This window comes from Cucurbita maxima, unplaced genomic scaffold (assembly GCF_002738345.1).
Source record: "Cucurbita maxima cultivar Rimu unplaced genomic scaffold, Cmax_1.0 Cma_Scf00038, whole genome shotgun sequence".
Classification (NCBI taxonomy): domain Eukaryota; kingdom Viridiplantae; phylum Streptophyta; class Magnoliopsida; order Cucurbitales; family Cucurbitaceae; genus Cucurbita; species Cucurbita maxima.
The window spans coordinates 1,268,332-1,283,606 of NW_019272054.1; the positions used below are offsets into that span (position 1 = coordinate 1,268,332).

General features: G+C 35.4%; 2 protein-coding genes across 3 annotated transcripts; one reads left to right on the forward strand and one right to left on the reverse strand.

Annotated features, from left to right (window-relative positions):
• Positions 1–669: 669 nt before the first annotated feature.
• LOC111469028 (BTB/POZ domain-containing protein At1g63850) lies at positions 670–3,243 on the reverse strand. 2 transcript variants are annotated; one of them, XR_002714814.1, is made up of 3 exons: positions 2,061–3,243; positions 873–1,980; positions 670–834 (listed from the first exon to the last, which is right to left on the reverse strand). XR_002714814.1 is itself a non-coding variant. In XM_023114239.1 (2 exons), the coding sequence occupies exons 1-2, from the start codon at positions 3,036–3,038 to the stop codon at positions 1,030–1,032; spliced, it is 1,929 nt and encodes a 642-aa protein (XP_022970007.1). In that variant the 5' UTR covers positions 3,039–3,243; the 3' UTR covers positions 670–1,029. The 2 variants fall into 2 exon arrangements, 1 of the variants encoding a protein (XP_022970007.1); XM_023114239.1 differs by having other exon boundaries at positions 670–1,980.
• Positions 3,244–12,652: 9,409 nt separating this feature from the next.
• LOC111469101 (E3 ubiquitin-protein ligase RHA1B-like) lies at positions 12,653–13,524 on the forward strand. Its single transcript, XM_023114342.1, has one exon. It carries the CDS (start codon positions 12,733–12,735, stop codon positions 13,264–13,266), a length of 534 nt encoding a protein of 177 aa, XP_022970110.1. The 5' UTR covers positions 12,653–12,732; the 3' UTR covers positions 13,267–13,524.
• Positions 13,525–15,275: the final 1,751 nt, after the last annotated feature.

A 15,275-nucleotide genomic window follows, 5' to 3' on the forward strand; every position in this document is an offset into this window, starting at 1 on the left:
CTGCAACTAAGCTATACCTTCCTTGTCTGTGTTCATATCAAAATATGCTCCAAATCGAATATTATTCATTCAAAACACTCTGATTAAGCATACCTTTTGGCTTGCACAATGTTCTTTCACCAAAAATGCAGCAAACACCATCATATTTGTCTAAAAACTAAACCAACCCAAAGCAAAATCTCCCTCACTACACCCGTCTTCGAGATCGCTTGATATCTCTGATATTGTAACAATCCAAGCTCACCGCTAGCAAATATAGTCCTTTTTGGACTATCCCTTTTAGACTTCCCCTCAAGGTTAACGCGCGTCTACTAAGGATGGGTTTCCATATCTTTATAAATAATTATTTGTTCCCTTCTCTAAATGATATGAGATCTCACAATTCACACCCTTTCAAGGCTCAGCGTCCTTGGCTCTGATACTATTAGTAACAGCCAAAGTCCACTGCCAGCAGATATTGTTCTCTTTGGGTTTTCCCTTTTGAGTTTCCTCTCAAAGTTTTAAAACACATCTATTAAGGAGACGTTTCCACACCCTTATAAAACATGTTTCATTTCGCTCTCCAACCGATGTGAAATCTCACAGCTGCAAGAGTGAAACTTCAAGTAATATAATGTTTCGCGAGCGAATGTCGACAGAAACCACAGAGTCAACAACCTAAAGAAAGCATTTGAACAAATAAGCCATTTAGATATCTCCAACTAAGCCAGCATTCTAAACATTTGATCAATAAAACAGAACAGAACAATCCTCATATAGATATGACTTGATCTTCAATACAAATAAATAAGAGCTTTCCAACAATAACTCAATGACTTTTCAGGTATAACTTATGAATCTCCAGAGATTATTCTAAAACTCACAGATATCATAGATTCATACGAACAGTGACGCTCGATAAACGGTCAACAAGATATCGAAACACGACAAATTATGATCCTAACCAACCAATACCAAGGAATGAGGCCTCAAGTGATCAAAGAAAGAACGAAGTTTTCTGTACTTTTAACAGTATAGTATAGCAGCACTTCACGAATTCTGTGCCGATGGGGTGGCGATTCGGATTGGTCGAGGTCGTTCCTGTTCACCTTTGCGTCTCAAGAAAGCCCTTCTCCACCAAACTTCGAACCCTCGTTGTATATTCGGGCAATCTTCGCCTGAATTTATGAATCTATTGAACCAAGCTAGCAATATGTCTTGTTGCCAAGCTAAAGGTAGAGTGAGTATTGTATTGCTTAGGCCATCCTCAATCAAGTGGCGATCAAAGCCTCTTGATGCTCTCCTCATCCAGCCAAAATCATCATAAAATGGCACCAACCAGGTCTGTAAAAGCTGATATCTCACATCTTTAGGAGCCAGAAGTTGTCCTTTTCCGATCCCGACGAGTAACCGAGCAGTAACTCGGCTGATCTCGAACCGGTGAACAGCAGGAACCTTAGAGTGAGCAGCTGACAATTCACACTGAGATGCCCATGTTCTTAAGAAATCTTCAGCTATCTGTCTGTCAATCAAGATATCTAAAATCCAATGCAAATTATCAGCCTGCTTAGCAATCTCCCCGACACCGTCAAAGTCCGACCCGACTGCTTGCATGAAGTGATGGCACAGCAGCTGCAGACAACCATCACAGGCTGCATACAAGGATTCTTTTCGAAGGTCGTTCGGCGATGAACTCTCACGAAGCATCTTTGAAACTAATCCTTTCATCTCGCGCCTCGCCTTCTCGTCTTTTCCCTCGAGAACGACATGTAGAAGTTTGAGCAGTAATTCTTCATTGTCATTGCCATTGCCATGGCCATCTTCAAGTCCAGTAGCTTCAGCTGATACCCTCTTTAGAACTTCCCCTGCTGCAACACCTTCAAGATGAAGCTCAGATAACAGTGAAGCCACCTTCTCTTCTTCCTCCTCGGCCCACGGGGCGGCTTCCAAGTACTCCAAACATGATAACACGCCGACATCAAACCCGATCGCAGCCGAAACCTAAAACGCCAGTGCCACAAACATAGCAATTATCATACATCGTGAATTGATTCATCAATGAAACAGCAAAAGCCTCATACCTTTAGAATTCCAAGAATCTTGGGAACATCTTCTTTCATCAGTCTCTTCCTGAGATCTCTACAATACATTAATTTCAAGGTTTGAATGTACACTTCAATATCATCACAATCAGCTATCTCCACAATGTATGGAGATGTCGACTGCTGTTGTTTCGCCCATCGTTCCGAGAGCTTCGATGCGAAAAATCGACTGTGAGCTACGAGAATTTGTCGATGAACGTTGATCCAAACGCTAATCCCATCCTTAGAGCTCAATGTGAGCTGAATATCACTGCTAGAGGCGTCATTGAACTGATTTCCAGGGCTACGAGATCCCAAAATCTCAGAAATCCTCTGCATCATCAAACCCTGCTTGTCCTCCACAGGAATTTGGTTCTTATGAACCAAAACAGAGGAGCTGTGAGAAGGGATCTGAGAAGTTCTTGAGTGAATATCAGGCTCATTGGCCATCATTTCGAAAAGGGTCGGACTCGATCGGGTTTTATCGGTGGACGGCGGCGGCGACATTGGGTTCAAAAGACCCGCGGTGAGAGCAGAGTTGAACTTCGAAAACCCAGAAGGGAAAGAGTCATGGGTGGATCCAGAATGACCGTTAAACGCCGCACCGGAGAAGTCCATTACCGGAACCCGGAAAGCAGACGACGAGATCACCGAATCCGATGCTCGATTCCCGTTAGTGGGTGTTGGAGAAGTAACCCCCCGATGCGATTGCGACGGCGGCGGAGGCGGCGGAGAAGGAAGAACAGGAGGGGTTACAGAGGGTTTGGAAGCAGGGAAACACCAGGAATCCTCAGAAGAAACGATCACAACAGAGCGATGGAGGTTTGGATGAGAAGAAACCGAAAACCCAGAAGAGGAATTGGAAGAAGAAGAGGAAACAGCGATTTCCCTGCACTTTGGGCGCTTGTGCTTGGTGGATTGATTGGAATTCGTAGAAGCGTTGTTGGTGGTAGCTGTTGTGGATGCGGGCACAGCCATTGATAAGTAGCATAGGCTTGCGCGAATTAATGAAAGAGTTAAATTAAGGGAACATAGAAATTAACAACGGCGGTGGAAACGAGAGAGATAAGAAAAAGACAGAACAATAGAGAAGGAGCTGAGACCGTAAATACAAGAGAAGACAACAACAGTCTATATAGGAAACTAGGGATCAAAGAAGAAGAAAATGTTCATTCCTTAACAATGGCAGATAGCCCCCACCACCTTTAATGGCTTCGTGAAACAAAGCATTTCCTAACATTCTATTCCCTTCTTACCCTAATCATTAGCCGCTATACATGTACATAAACCTTCTTCCTATTGATATAGATAGTAACTTCAATTTTCTTTTTTTTAAGTTTTTTTTAATAATCATATTTTTAAAATCACTCGTATTTAAATATGGTTATTGAAACTGAATCATTTGTATCGAAATGAGTGTAACCACGCATGTTAAAAAAATGATGAAAAAAAAGAACATGGAGACCGAAATAATATTTTAATATTTATTTATTTATTTTTATTTACCTTACGTGAATAAGTCATTATTTTGTTTCTATTCTTTTTATAACATTTATTTTACTTACTCTTTTCTCTTTATTTTATTTGTTTTTTTTAAAGATTATGTTGGAATTTATTGGATAATATATGTCTTAAAAGCACCACTCTCTTTCTTATATTACTTTTCAATATGATTTTTTTCCTTTTAATTTTTATAAATATAGATTCAATTTTTTTTTTTAATATAATGACTTAAAATGAATAATGTATTGAGATTAACCGTATATATCGAAGTTGGGTTGGTTTTAAATTTTTTTAGACCAATCGACCAAACAACCAGTTCATAATCGAGCATAATTATTCATTCTCAAATGTTAAGTTTTTAATTATTTTACAAAAATCTACTTATCTATTAATTAAATGTAAAAATGTTTGATATTACTTCATTACAATTATTAAACCAATAAATATCTTTTGAAACCCTTTACTTTAAATAATTATAAGTTTATTTAAGTAATATTTTAAAGTATTTTTCAAGAGCTGGTGGGCTTAGTTTGGGCCAGGTCCATTGCTTTAGTCCTAAAAGCAGCCCAAGCCCATTTGTACTTCCATCAACCCCTAACCCATGTTCTAGGGCCTTTTAAATTTTTAAAAGAGTTCTTAAGAAATATATTTAAATTAATATACATTTGAAGTTAGTTTTTTTTTAATAGAAAAATAACAATTTTAATGTTTTTTTTTTTAAATAAGTATACAGTTAAAATAAAAACTACTTATTTAAATTACCGTCATAAATAAACTAAGATCATATTCGAATAATAAATAATTTAATATTTTTATATTTTATATTTAAAGAAAATGGGATAATTCTTTTAATCAAAACAAATAATATTTTTTTTTTTGGGACATTATCTTATTTCAACAGTAAAATTAGTACCGTTGATGTACGTTAGATGAATAGTAAGATTATAATTTAAATTATTTTAGTTTGGAAGAATCTTGAAATTCAAAATAAATAAATAAATAAATTATAAATTATCAAAAACAGTTTTCTTCAAATAATTCTTGAAAAGGCCTAATTTATCATTTGTCCTTTATCCTATATATATTTTTAATTTTTTGTTAATAATATTTTAAATTTTATTTCATTTTTACGTTTCTATAAAACATTCAAAAACGAGTTTTTTTTAGTTTATTTTAATACAGAAATCAAATCATGTTGTAAAGGTTAATTTTATTTTATATTTACAAATTTTTGGATGGTAAAAATTCGTTGTTTTACTCTTAAGATGCTTGATTAATTTTATTTTTTTTTATCGATAATTTTTTTGAGTTATCTCATGATAGTATATAATTACAAACACGACAATTAAATTTTTTATATTATAATTATAATAAAATTAAATTATATGTTTAGTATTTATTTAGTACATAAACTCTAAATTTTATACTTTAAAAATTAGATTTATTAGATATAAATTTATATTTATATTTAATAGAACATTTATCTTTTTTTAAAAAAATAAGAAATATTATTATTATTTTTGTTGAAAAAATTATATATATATATATATATAATAATAATAATAGAATTAAGAAGGACAATAATGAAATTATTAATAATTAGAAAAGAAAAGAGAGGAAACATGGAAGAGACAACCCACGTGTCAACTTGACCCACGATTCTTGACCTGTAGGCGTCCGTGTCTCTGCAACTACCATCACTCCTTTTCGCTCCTTACGCCTAAATATAATATTATTTTAATCAATTTTTCAAAATCACCATTTTCTTAATATTCTATTTTTTAAATAATATTATTTTAATGCTCCATGTCCAATCACTCTCCCTTTCATGTTCTTCGTCGGTCTCATATGACTTGACCTACTTATATCCCGATCATTCTTGTTCAAGGCGTGTTGCCTATAGATGCATATCGGATATCCCAGTCATGCTTGTCATGACGTGTTGTCCATGCATTCATCTTCGACGGACATTTTCTCTTTCTTGTCGTGTCAATATGGAGGTGTGTAACCAGTCACCAAAATCATGTTAACCCCCACCATGGCTAAAATGCCTCCAAATGTAATATATGCGGATATGACTAGTTGTCACTCCCAGAGTTATATATTATCAAACCTGTTGTTGTTGCTTAATCACTTTCAACGTATTTACTCACTCACGTCTTCTAAAACATTTCTCTCAAACGTGACTTGAGACTCGAACATACGTTGACATTGTTCACAAAATCCGAATTTTTCACGGTTAACTTGTTCGTTGGGTTAAAACAAATGTCGCACAATCTTTTTTTCGCTACTCAAAAGTGCGATTGTGACACTGAAGTTTCTATGTTTGAGTCATTAGACAGAAACACAGTTTATTTATATAAATTACTATTTCTTAACCATCATATATTTAGTATCACTTTCAATCCGACAAACAATAACAATATATTCTTCTTTGATTCCATAGGCGTTTATACCTTTATTTATTTTTCACTGCTAAGCGATGTGCAGATCGTGTTCACATATCGTTCTTAGTCGGATGTGGTATCGGTTCATTCCTATACCTCTCCTTGATTCCACAGGCGTACATACCCTTCTGTTTAGGAGTTTTTCACTTCTAAGCGATGTGCGGACCATGTTTATTGTTGGCAAAAGGAATAGTGAAAGAGATAGAAATAGATAAAATAAATGAAAGCTACAGCTTATTATTGTCTACTGACTTAATACTCAGAGGATTACATAATTCCAGTATTTATAGCTTATAAGGACCAGAAATATAGTAAATTATGTAAATTTAGATAAATTCAAATCTACTACCAATCTCCTAAAATCTTGGTAGTTTGAATATTTGAATCATATTTTAATTACTTTAAATCATATCTTCATTTTGAATACTTTGAATCATATCTCAACACTCCCCCTTGATTCAAAGTTTCTGATATCAAATACCGAGCTTTTCTTTTGACAAGGCCTTTGTAAGTATGTCTGCTTTAACCCGTACAATGTCTGTCTCAGCTTGTATACCTTTGTTTCTTTGTCCTTCTTTATGAATCCCTCTGACGATGTTACATAAACCTCTTCTTGTAAATCTCATCAAACTGATAAACAGGTCATCGCAATGTGCTGCATGTCCCATGTAAATCTACATAGATCTTTTCGTTTGGCAAGTCAACCATATCCCATTTTCATTTTTCTTAACGAACCGCAACTCTACTGCCATGGCTTTCTTCCCGTCTTCTTTTTCAATTGGTTCTTCATAATTCATAGGGTCTGAAACAGTAGGAGCAAATTGACATGATGCATATATGTCAGCTAAAGATTTATACTTCCTTGGAGGTGTCTCATCCGAAAGTTCTTCAAGAGAAGAATTGTTGTTCAGTGATACTGAAGATGCTAAATTTGACACACTTTGCGTTGTAGTGGATGCACTTTTCGTTGTTGCTTGTCTCCTTCACTTTTAGTGTCTTTTCTTCATTCTTTTATGATGATCTATTGATTCTTGCCTCATGAGCCTGAAGCATTCCCATCAGTTCATCAACGAAGAGTATGAATAGATCTTTAGCTTCTTCTATGACAGCCACCACATGGTCAAACTTTAGAGTCAAGCTTCTCAACACCTTTGCAACAATTGTTTCGTCTGAAATTTTCTCTCCATAGGTACGCATCTGACTGACTATTGTAATTACTCTTGACAAAAAATCAGCAATTGATTCGTCATTCGTCATGAGCAGAGTTTCAAAATCACGTCTTAGAGATTACAATTTCACTGTTATGATTTTTGAATTTCCCTGAAACTCATTCGGCAGAAATGACCATGTTTTCTTTGATGTGGTTGCTGCTGCAATTTGTGAAAAAATCGTCTCATGAATTGCTTGCTGGATAATGAACAGAGCGATGACATCATTTTTCTTGGTTTCGCTTAGTCTCTCCTTTTCTTCAATTGTGGGTTCTGATATATCAACAAACATGTGCTCCACCAAGTCCCATAGCTCTTACGATTTGAGCAAGGTCTTCATCTTGATGCTCCACCACTCATATTTCTCACCATTAAAGATTGGTAACAACGGTGCAAAGAAAGAAAAACCAGCTATTGCCATTTTTTCATTTTGTGAAAAGTAAAAATAATCACTCGCTCTCGTGTTGACAAGAACTTGGCTCTGATACCAAATTGTTGGAAAAAAGGGATAGTGAAAGAGATAGAAATAGATAAAATAGCTTATTATTGTCTACGGACTTAATGCTAGTTACATAATTCTAGTATTTATAGCTTATACACTAGACTAGTAAATCATGTAAATCTAGATAAATTCAAATCTCCTAAAATCTTGGTAGTTTGAATATTTGAATCATATCTCAATTACTTTAAATCATATCTTCATTTTGAATACTTTGAATTATATCTTCAACGCAATAACCAGCCAGGACATGAAAAATCGAGTAGGGTACGTACGGAGGGGCCGACAGGTATGAATCCTTACAATAGTTGTAGTGAAGCATGTGATATCCTAGTCAATGTAGGGTGCGAATGAGGAACAAAGTCTGAGGTGAGTATCATCGGTATGTATAAATAATATGAACTGGGCAAACAGGTTGGGGTGGTTTAATTAATTTATCCTATAAACATGAGAGATTTTGGGGGTTATTTGTTTGTTTGATGCCATTTTGAGACATGAGATTGGTGTAGTATTAAGACAACTACTGACACAACAAAAATTGAGAACATATTTTATACGTTTTTTGGTCGTTTGTTGGTGACAGTTGTGTTACAAGATAAATTAGCTTTTTCAGAATTTCATGTCACTTTTCCTTTTTAACTTTCATCACACTGAATCTTTGTTGCTGTCCATTGGCATCCATTTATGTTGTCCTCTACGTCCGTACGAATGTAAGACCTATATCATAAATATATATATATATATACATACGCGCCTTCATATATGTATGTGTATGTGTAAATGTACGTGTATATTTACATGTATCCATACCTTTATAAAAAATGTTTCGTTCTCCTGTTCAATTAATGGAATCTCACCCTCCAACCCTGCAATAGTGGGCTCACCTTCTTCGCTGGCATATCGCCTAATGTCTAGCTCTGATATAATGTGTAACAGCTCAAACTCAGTGTTAATAGATATTGTCCGCTTTGGCCCCTTACGTACTTCCTCACTGGCATATCGTCTAATGTCTAGCTTTGATAAATTTGTAACAGCTCAAACTCAATGTTAGTATATATTGTTCGCTTTGGTCACTTACGTATCGCCGTCAGCTTTACAGTTGTTAAAACGCATATGCTAGAGAGAGGTTTCCATACCCTTATAAAGAATGTTTTGTTCCCCTCTTCAATCTATGTGGGATCTCAATATTAGTAGATATTGTCAGCTTTGGCCCCGCTTTGGCCCCTTACGTATCGTCGTCCTTCACAGTTTTAAAACGCGTATGTTAGAGAGAGGTTTCCAACCATTATAAAGAATGTTTCGTTCTCCTCTCCAACCGATCTAGGATCTCACAATCCACCCTCGCAATAGTGGGCCCAACTTCCTCAATGGCATATCGCCTAATGTGTAGCTTTGATACAATTTGTAATAGCCCAAACTTAGTGTTAGTACATATTGTTTGCTTTGACCTCTTACGTATCGCTGTCAACTCCATAGTTTTTAAAACACGTATGCTAAAGAGAGGTTTTTACACCCTTATAAAGAATGTTTCGTTCCCCTCTTCAATCGATGTGAGATCACACAATCCACCCCTGCAATAGTGGACCCAACTTCCTCATTGGCATATCGCATTGCCTAATGTTTAACTTTGAAACAATTTGTAACAGCTCAAACTCACTCTTAGTAGATATTGACCGCTTTTGCTCCCTTACGTATCGTTGTCAGCTTCACAGTTTTAAAACGTGTCTGGTAGGGAGAGGTTTATACACCCTTATAACGAACGTTACATTTTTCAACATTTTAAAAAAGGTTGAAAGTATCGAGGAATTGTTGAAACACTTTTCAAAGGTCGTATTTTTAAAACAAGTTTGAATGCTCAATATAAATAATTAATGATATAATTTGAAAAATACTCATTATCAATCACTTCAAAAACTAGTCGATGTCCACAGTACTTTTATCTTCAAATATCACATTCTCAGCTTAGCACATCAAACGTAACGTTTATGCCTACACGATAAAGCAAAGATAGAGGATATGATAATAATATGGTTGGATATAGGTGGCCTACCTGTTCTCCATGTCCCTAATAGAGCCATAATGACAGAGGTGCAAGAGGGAAAATGGTGGCTCTTCCATTGAACCCATTTAAACTTTAGGTTTATTTGTATTCAACAAACTTGTGAATATGAAGCAACCATGGTGGTGGGGTGGGTCAATCCAATGTCCTATAACATGACAAGCTTTTCAAATCATCCATGGATCTTCTGTTTTACCTCGTTTGTCACGTTTCATCTATCTACAAGAACTATCTTCACTCTAATTTCGATTTTTTTTACTGTTTATTTACGATCTCTAAGCAATAATGGTTCGTTGTAATTTTAGGAGAGTTGAAAATAAGCGTAGATTCATAGGTTTTAGAATCAGTAGTCAACCTTTCAAATCATTGTTGAATCAATGGACATGCAAGAGACAATCTCGAAAACTGAAATGTATTTGTAACCAAAGGAAAAGAAAGCAAGAGTCATTCACGAAATAGTGGCACCCTATAACAAACCCATTTGATAAGCTTTTCAAATCATTTACCTCATTGTGACGCCCCTAATTTTCTTAGACTAATTAGTGACTTTACAAATGGTATCAGAGTTAGAAATTGAGCGATGTGCCAGTAAGGAGACTGAGCCTCGAAGGGGATGGATTGGGAGGGTTCCACATCGATTTGGATAAGGGAACGAGTGTCAGCGAGAACATTGGACCTCAAAAGGGGTGGATTATGAGATTTCACATCAATTGGGGAAGAGAATGAAACATTCTTTATAAGGTGTGGAAACTTTTCCTAACAGACGTGTTTTAAAAACCTTGAGGGGAAGCTCAAAAGAGAAAGTCTAAAGAAGACAATATCGGCTACCGGTGGGCTTGGGCCGTTACACTCACCCCCATTTCAAAATTTCACTCTTTGCTTACAATAAGAATAATAGAAGTTCGTTATAATTTCAGGGGAGTTAAAGATAAGCATAGATTCAGAGATTTGACACAGAGAGTCGAGATCATGAAAACAAGGTTTTACTAGTAGATGAAGCGATGGAGTACCAGTACTTTCCAGATGGCAAGATTTCAGTAACCGAGAAAGAGACAACCTGCGCGGAACAATAATTGTAACAATTGGTATGGCTAGAGAGGGGGACTCTTATAGGAAGCATAAAACTAGCCTTACCCTAATTTTGTTTGGTTGCAAGTTCATAGAGGAATGGGTGGAACGTACGTGAATGGAATGTAAAGGAGGGTAATTGGGTAGGGCAGCCAATGTTGTGGCCGTATTAGACATGTAATAAGGTATTATGCCCTTTGGTGGGGTACCCCCAAAACATCCACTTTCATCTCCCTTTTCCATAATTATTAAATCACAACACATTAATTTCCCTCTATATTTTATTATTATTGCTATTATTTTCCTTCTTTTAATCCATCTAAACCTTATCATCACTCTATGGATTTTATAATAGATTCTCGAGCCTTCAATTTAAACGGGTCATGACGTATTTAAATGTTTATTCGTATCTAGCTTGAAACGATTCTATATTGGGTGATTTTCTCGATTTTCTTAACAAGCAGGTGATAGAAAAAACACGTGTTGGTACATGATGATAATCTTCCCTCTTCGAAGAAATTGAAGAAAAGTAGTGCAACAACTTATGTCCACTATTAGCAGATATTGTTCGTTTTGACCCGTTACGTATCGCCGTCAGTCTCATGGTTTTAGAACATGTATGTTAGGAAGAGGTTTCTACACTCTTATAAGGAATGTTTCGTTCTCCTCTCCAACCGATGTGAGATCTCACAATCCACTCCCTTAAGAGCTCAATGTTCTAGCTGACACATCGCCATCTGACTCTAATACCATTTGTAACAACCCAAGTCTACCACTAGCAGATATTGTCTGTTTTGGCTCGTTACGTATCGTTGTCAGCCTCACGATTTTAAAACGTGTCTATTAGGGAGAGATTTTCACACTTTTATAAAGAATATTTCGTTCTCCTCTTCAACCAATGTGGGATCTCACAAGGCATACATTATAATTTTTACCATCCATTTATAAAATGGAGTCGAATATGTTTGGACGGTGGATTATATTAATAAATATATCCTCAATAATACAAGTAAAATGTTGAAATTATAGTGTATGGTTGATGGTGACATATTGTTGAAGTATATAGTTTGAGAGAGAATGATAATATAATACATAGTTTTCAATTTGATTTGTTAATTGAAAGTGCCCCACAATTACTTAAGTGACCTTCCTAGATGATGGTGTGTGGGGCTACCCATTAGGACTACAACCCTATGTGTAGGACTTTTCTTTTCAAAGACCATCACCATCCCTTTCCTCTTTTTGGTCCCATACTCCCTTGCCTCGATTGTACACATTATTTTTTGAGGGGTCATTCCATGAGTGTGAGAACGGCTCGGAAACAAATACGAGTCCTTTTAACATGTGGTTCTCCAATATAGAACGGCTCGAAACAAGACATTCTTAATTTTAGAGTTCCATGGTTGAGGAGGAACGTGCACTTTGTTTGTATAGATAATAACTTTTAACTTTTTTAAAGCCTTTCTTAGTCATCGTATTCTTTATAATCACTCTCATTCAGATGTGATCTTGGTTCACTCATGTACCTCGTTTACTCAAATGTCACCGAAATAGTTTTTAATATTTTAAAAATAATTTTAAATCTACTCTAAATATTTAATAATTAATATTTTCAAAGAAAATTATAATCTTTTAGCTTAGGTTAAAATTCTCTTTATTTAACAAAAAATAATAATAATAATAATAAAGAGAATTACGCGTAGAGAAACGGAATTAAAAATTACAAAATATATATATATATTTATTTATTATTTAATTAAAAATAGCATTATTTATAAGATTGGTCTATAAATACGAATTGGCCGTCTTTCTCACGGCATAATTCCATTCATCATCTCTTCCGGATCGCTCTCTCTTTCTCTCTACTGGTTCTGTTTACAGTTCCGCCATGGGCTTTCCTGCAAGCTACACTGAGCTTCTTCTTCCAAAGCTCTTCATCCACGTACTCTCCATCCTCGGCTTCCTCAGGAAGCTTATCTCCCTTCTCTTCCGCCTCCTAGGGCTTCAAGATTTCCTCGAACCGGACATTCCCTGGCCCAATCAGTCCGATTCCTTTACTACGGGACCGTTGACGGACCTTGATCCTCTCTCCGCGGCAGTTCTCCGTGAGATTCTCCCCGTCGTGAAGTTTTCCGAGCTTTTGGATCCGCCGGAGAGCTGCGCCGTGTGCCTCTACGAGTTCGAGTCTGACGACGAGATCCGCCACCTCGCTAACTGTCGCCACATCTTCCACCGCGGATGCCTCGATCGGTGGATCGGTTACGGACAGAGGACCTGTCCGTTGTGCCGGACGGTGTTCATTCCGGGCGATTTGCGGAGCGGTGTTTGTAATTTTGACGATAGGCTTTGGGAGGATTCGGAAATCTTTGAAGCACTCCACAGCGATTCTTCTTCTTCGACTCTTCTCTCTGCTGGTTTGTAGCTTTTGGAGATTAGATTTTGGTTTGTTGATTTTGCTGCTTTCTTCTCATGAATCCATATCTGAAAACAGAAATAAAGAAGTGAGAAAAAGAGGGGAAAGAGATGGAGATGGAGATGGAGATGAATTGAGTTTGATGGAGGGGATATGTTTGTTGTTCTTCTGTACATACAAAAAAAAAAAAAAAAAAAAGAGTTCCTAAAAGGAACTGAAAAATGAAATGAAATGAAATCAATTACAGGTCTCAGAATTAGATCATCATCATCTTCTTCTTCTTCTAATCCTCTTATTCCTCTCTGTTTTTAACAATGCAACAAATGGATTAGAAATTGAAATCGATACAGTATGAGATTTGCTGCGGTGGAATGAATTTGTAGTTTGAGTTCAAATTCTTTCTCAGTCTTGAACTGATACAGAAGTTTCCATGCCTTCAATCATAACTTCCACCGTTCTTCTTCTCTCGTATACTATTTCTAATGATCAAACTCAATTAACTCAAATTCTGTTTACTTCTCAAGAAATTGTGAAATTGAGGTATGGGGATGAGGTTATTGAAGAACATTGATCTTATTAGATTAGTTTGGTTTGGAATATTTTGTGGCATTTTACTTTGCATCTAGATTTGAGAATTTTGTTGGCCAGGTTTGTATTCTTTTAATCTCTACCCATTTCATCTCTCCACTAGATATTCCTTATGCTACTACCGTACCCCACATTGGTAGTTTCCACTACTTGGATCATTGAATTTTGAGCCCAATTTTTGGCTCTTTTATCAAATGATAAAATTAAAGTAATTATAATCTTAAGAACAAATTTATAATTTTACTCGTTAATTCAAGATAAGATATTAAATTTGTCAAAAGCAAAACAATAATAAGAATTCAAGATCGGTCAACAATCTCGATAACATCATATTTTAGATTTGAAACAATTGTTAGATGAACACGATTCTCCACAATGATATACAATGATATGATATTGTCCAGTTTAAGCATAAGCTCTCATGACTTTAGCTCTATTTTTTAAAAATAGCTCACAAACTCATGACTATTTCTTAAATTAACCAACCTATTCTTTTATTATAAACCATGACCATTTCTTAAATTAATCCGCGACAATTTCATCCAACAATAAAATTAAAAAATCGAATGGAATTGAAAAAAATTAAAAATAAAAGTGGGGGTTAGACATGTGAGTCACATGTGATGCTCTGTAAATGAAGAAACAATCTCTGCAAAAACTTGTTAAAAAGCATCATCCCAAAGGACAATCATCCATGGATATCTTTTTCATTCTTTTTATTAAATTAATTTTTAAATTATTTTGCTTAAAGGAAGCTCCAAATTTCTACTCAGACCCAATTGGGTCGGGTTGTAGCATTTTTTTAACCATGGTTAAATAATAAACTCAATCCAACTCAACTCAATCGGGTTGAGTTTGGTTATTTATTCAAAATTTTATTATATTAAATAAAATAAATATGTGCTTATATAATAGTATCTCAATAAATTCGAATTAGTTGGACGAGAACTCATGAATCAATCAAATGCATAAAGTTTTAATTTACTTGAACTCAATCCAACCCAAATAGGTTCGTAACGTGTTGGGTTTGATAGATCTAGTTTTTCGGATTGCTGGATTTTTTGAACACTCCTAATCACATTACGTTACGTCCAACGTAGATAAAACTCCTATAAGATCTCTTAACATAGTTTAGTTAATAATTATAATTATAATTATTAATTCTTTTTTCATAATATTTCTCATTTTTACTTAAATCAACCAATTATATCCCCTTTTTATATAATGGGCTGCCAGCCTGCCATAATTTGTGGCCCAACTCATCTCTCAGGCCCATTTATTTTAGTGGCATTGGCCCAAACCCTCTCATGGCCCATTTCTTTAGTAAGGCTCGCCCCATTTATTTTCTTTCGATTTAATTATTTTTATTTTATGAGCTAATATGTTTGGTTTTGAGTGTTAAATATTTACGAAATAAAAAAATGTTTTAT

Excerpts from the sequence above, each read along its gene's own strand:
- LOC111469028 (XM_023114239.1), bottom strand. The coding sequence starts at position 3,038 with ATGGCTGTGCCCGCATCCACAACAGCTACCACCAACAACGCTTCTACG. Across the intron at positions 1,981-2,060 it reads AGATTCTTGGAATTCTAAAG|GTTTCGGCTGCGATCGGGTT; the intron begins GTATGAGGCTTT and ends CTGGCGTTTTAG.
- LOC111469101 (XM_023114342.1), top strand. The coding sequence starts at position 12,733 with ATGGGCTTTCCTGCAAGCTACACTGAGCTTCTTCTTCCAAAGCTCTTC.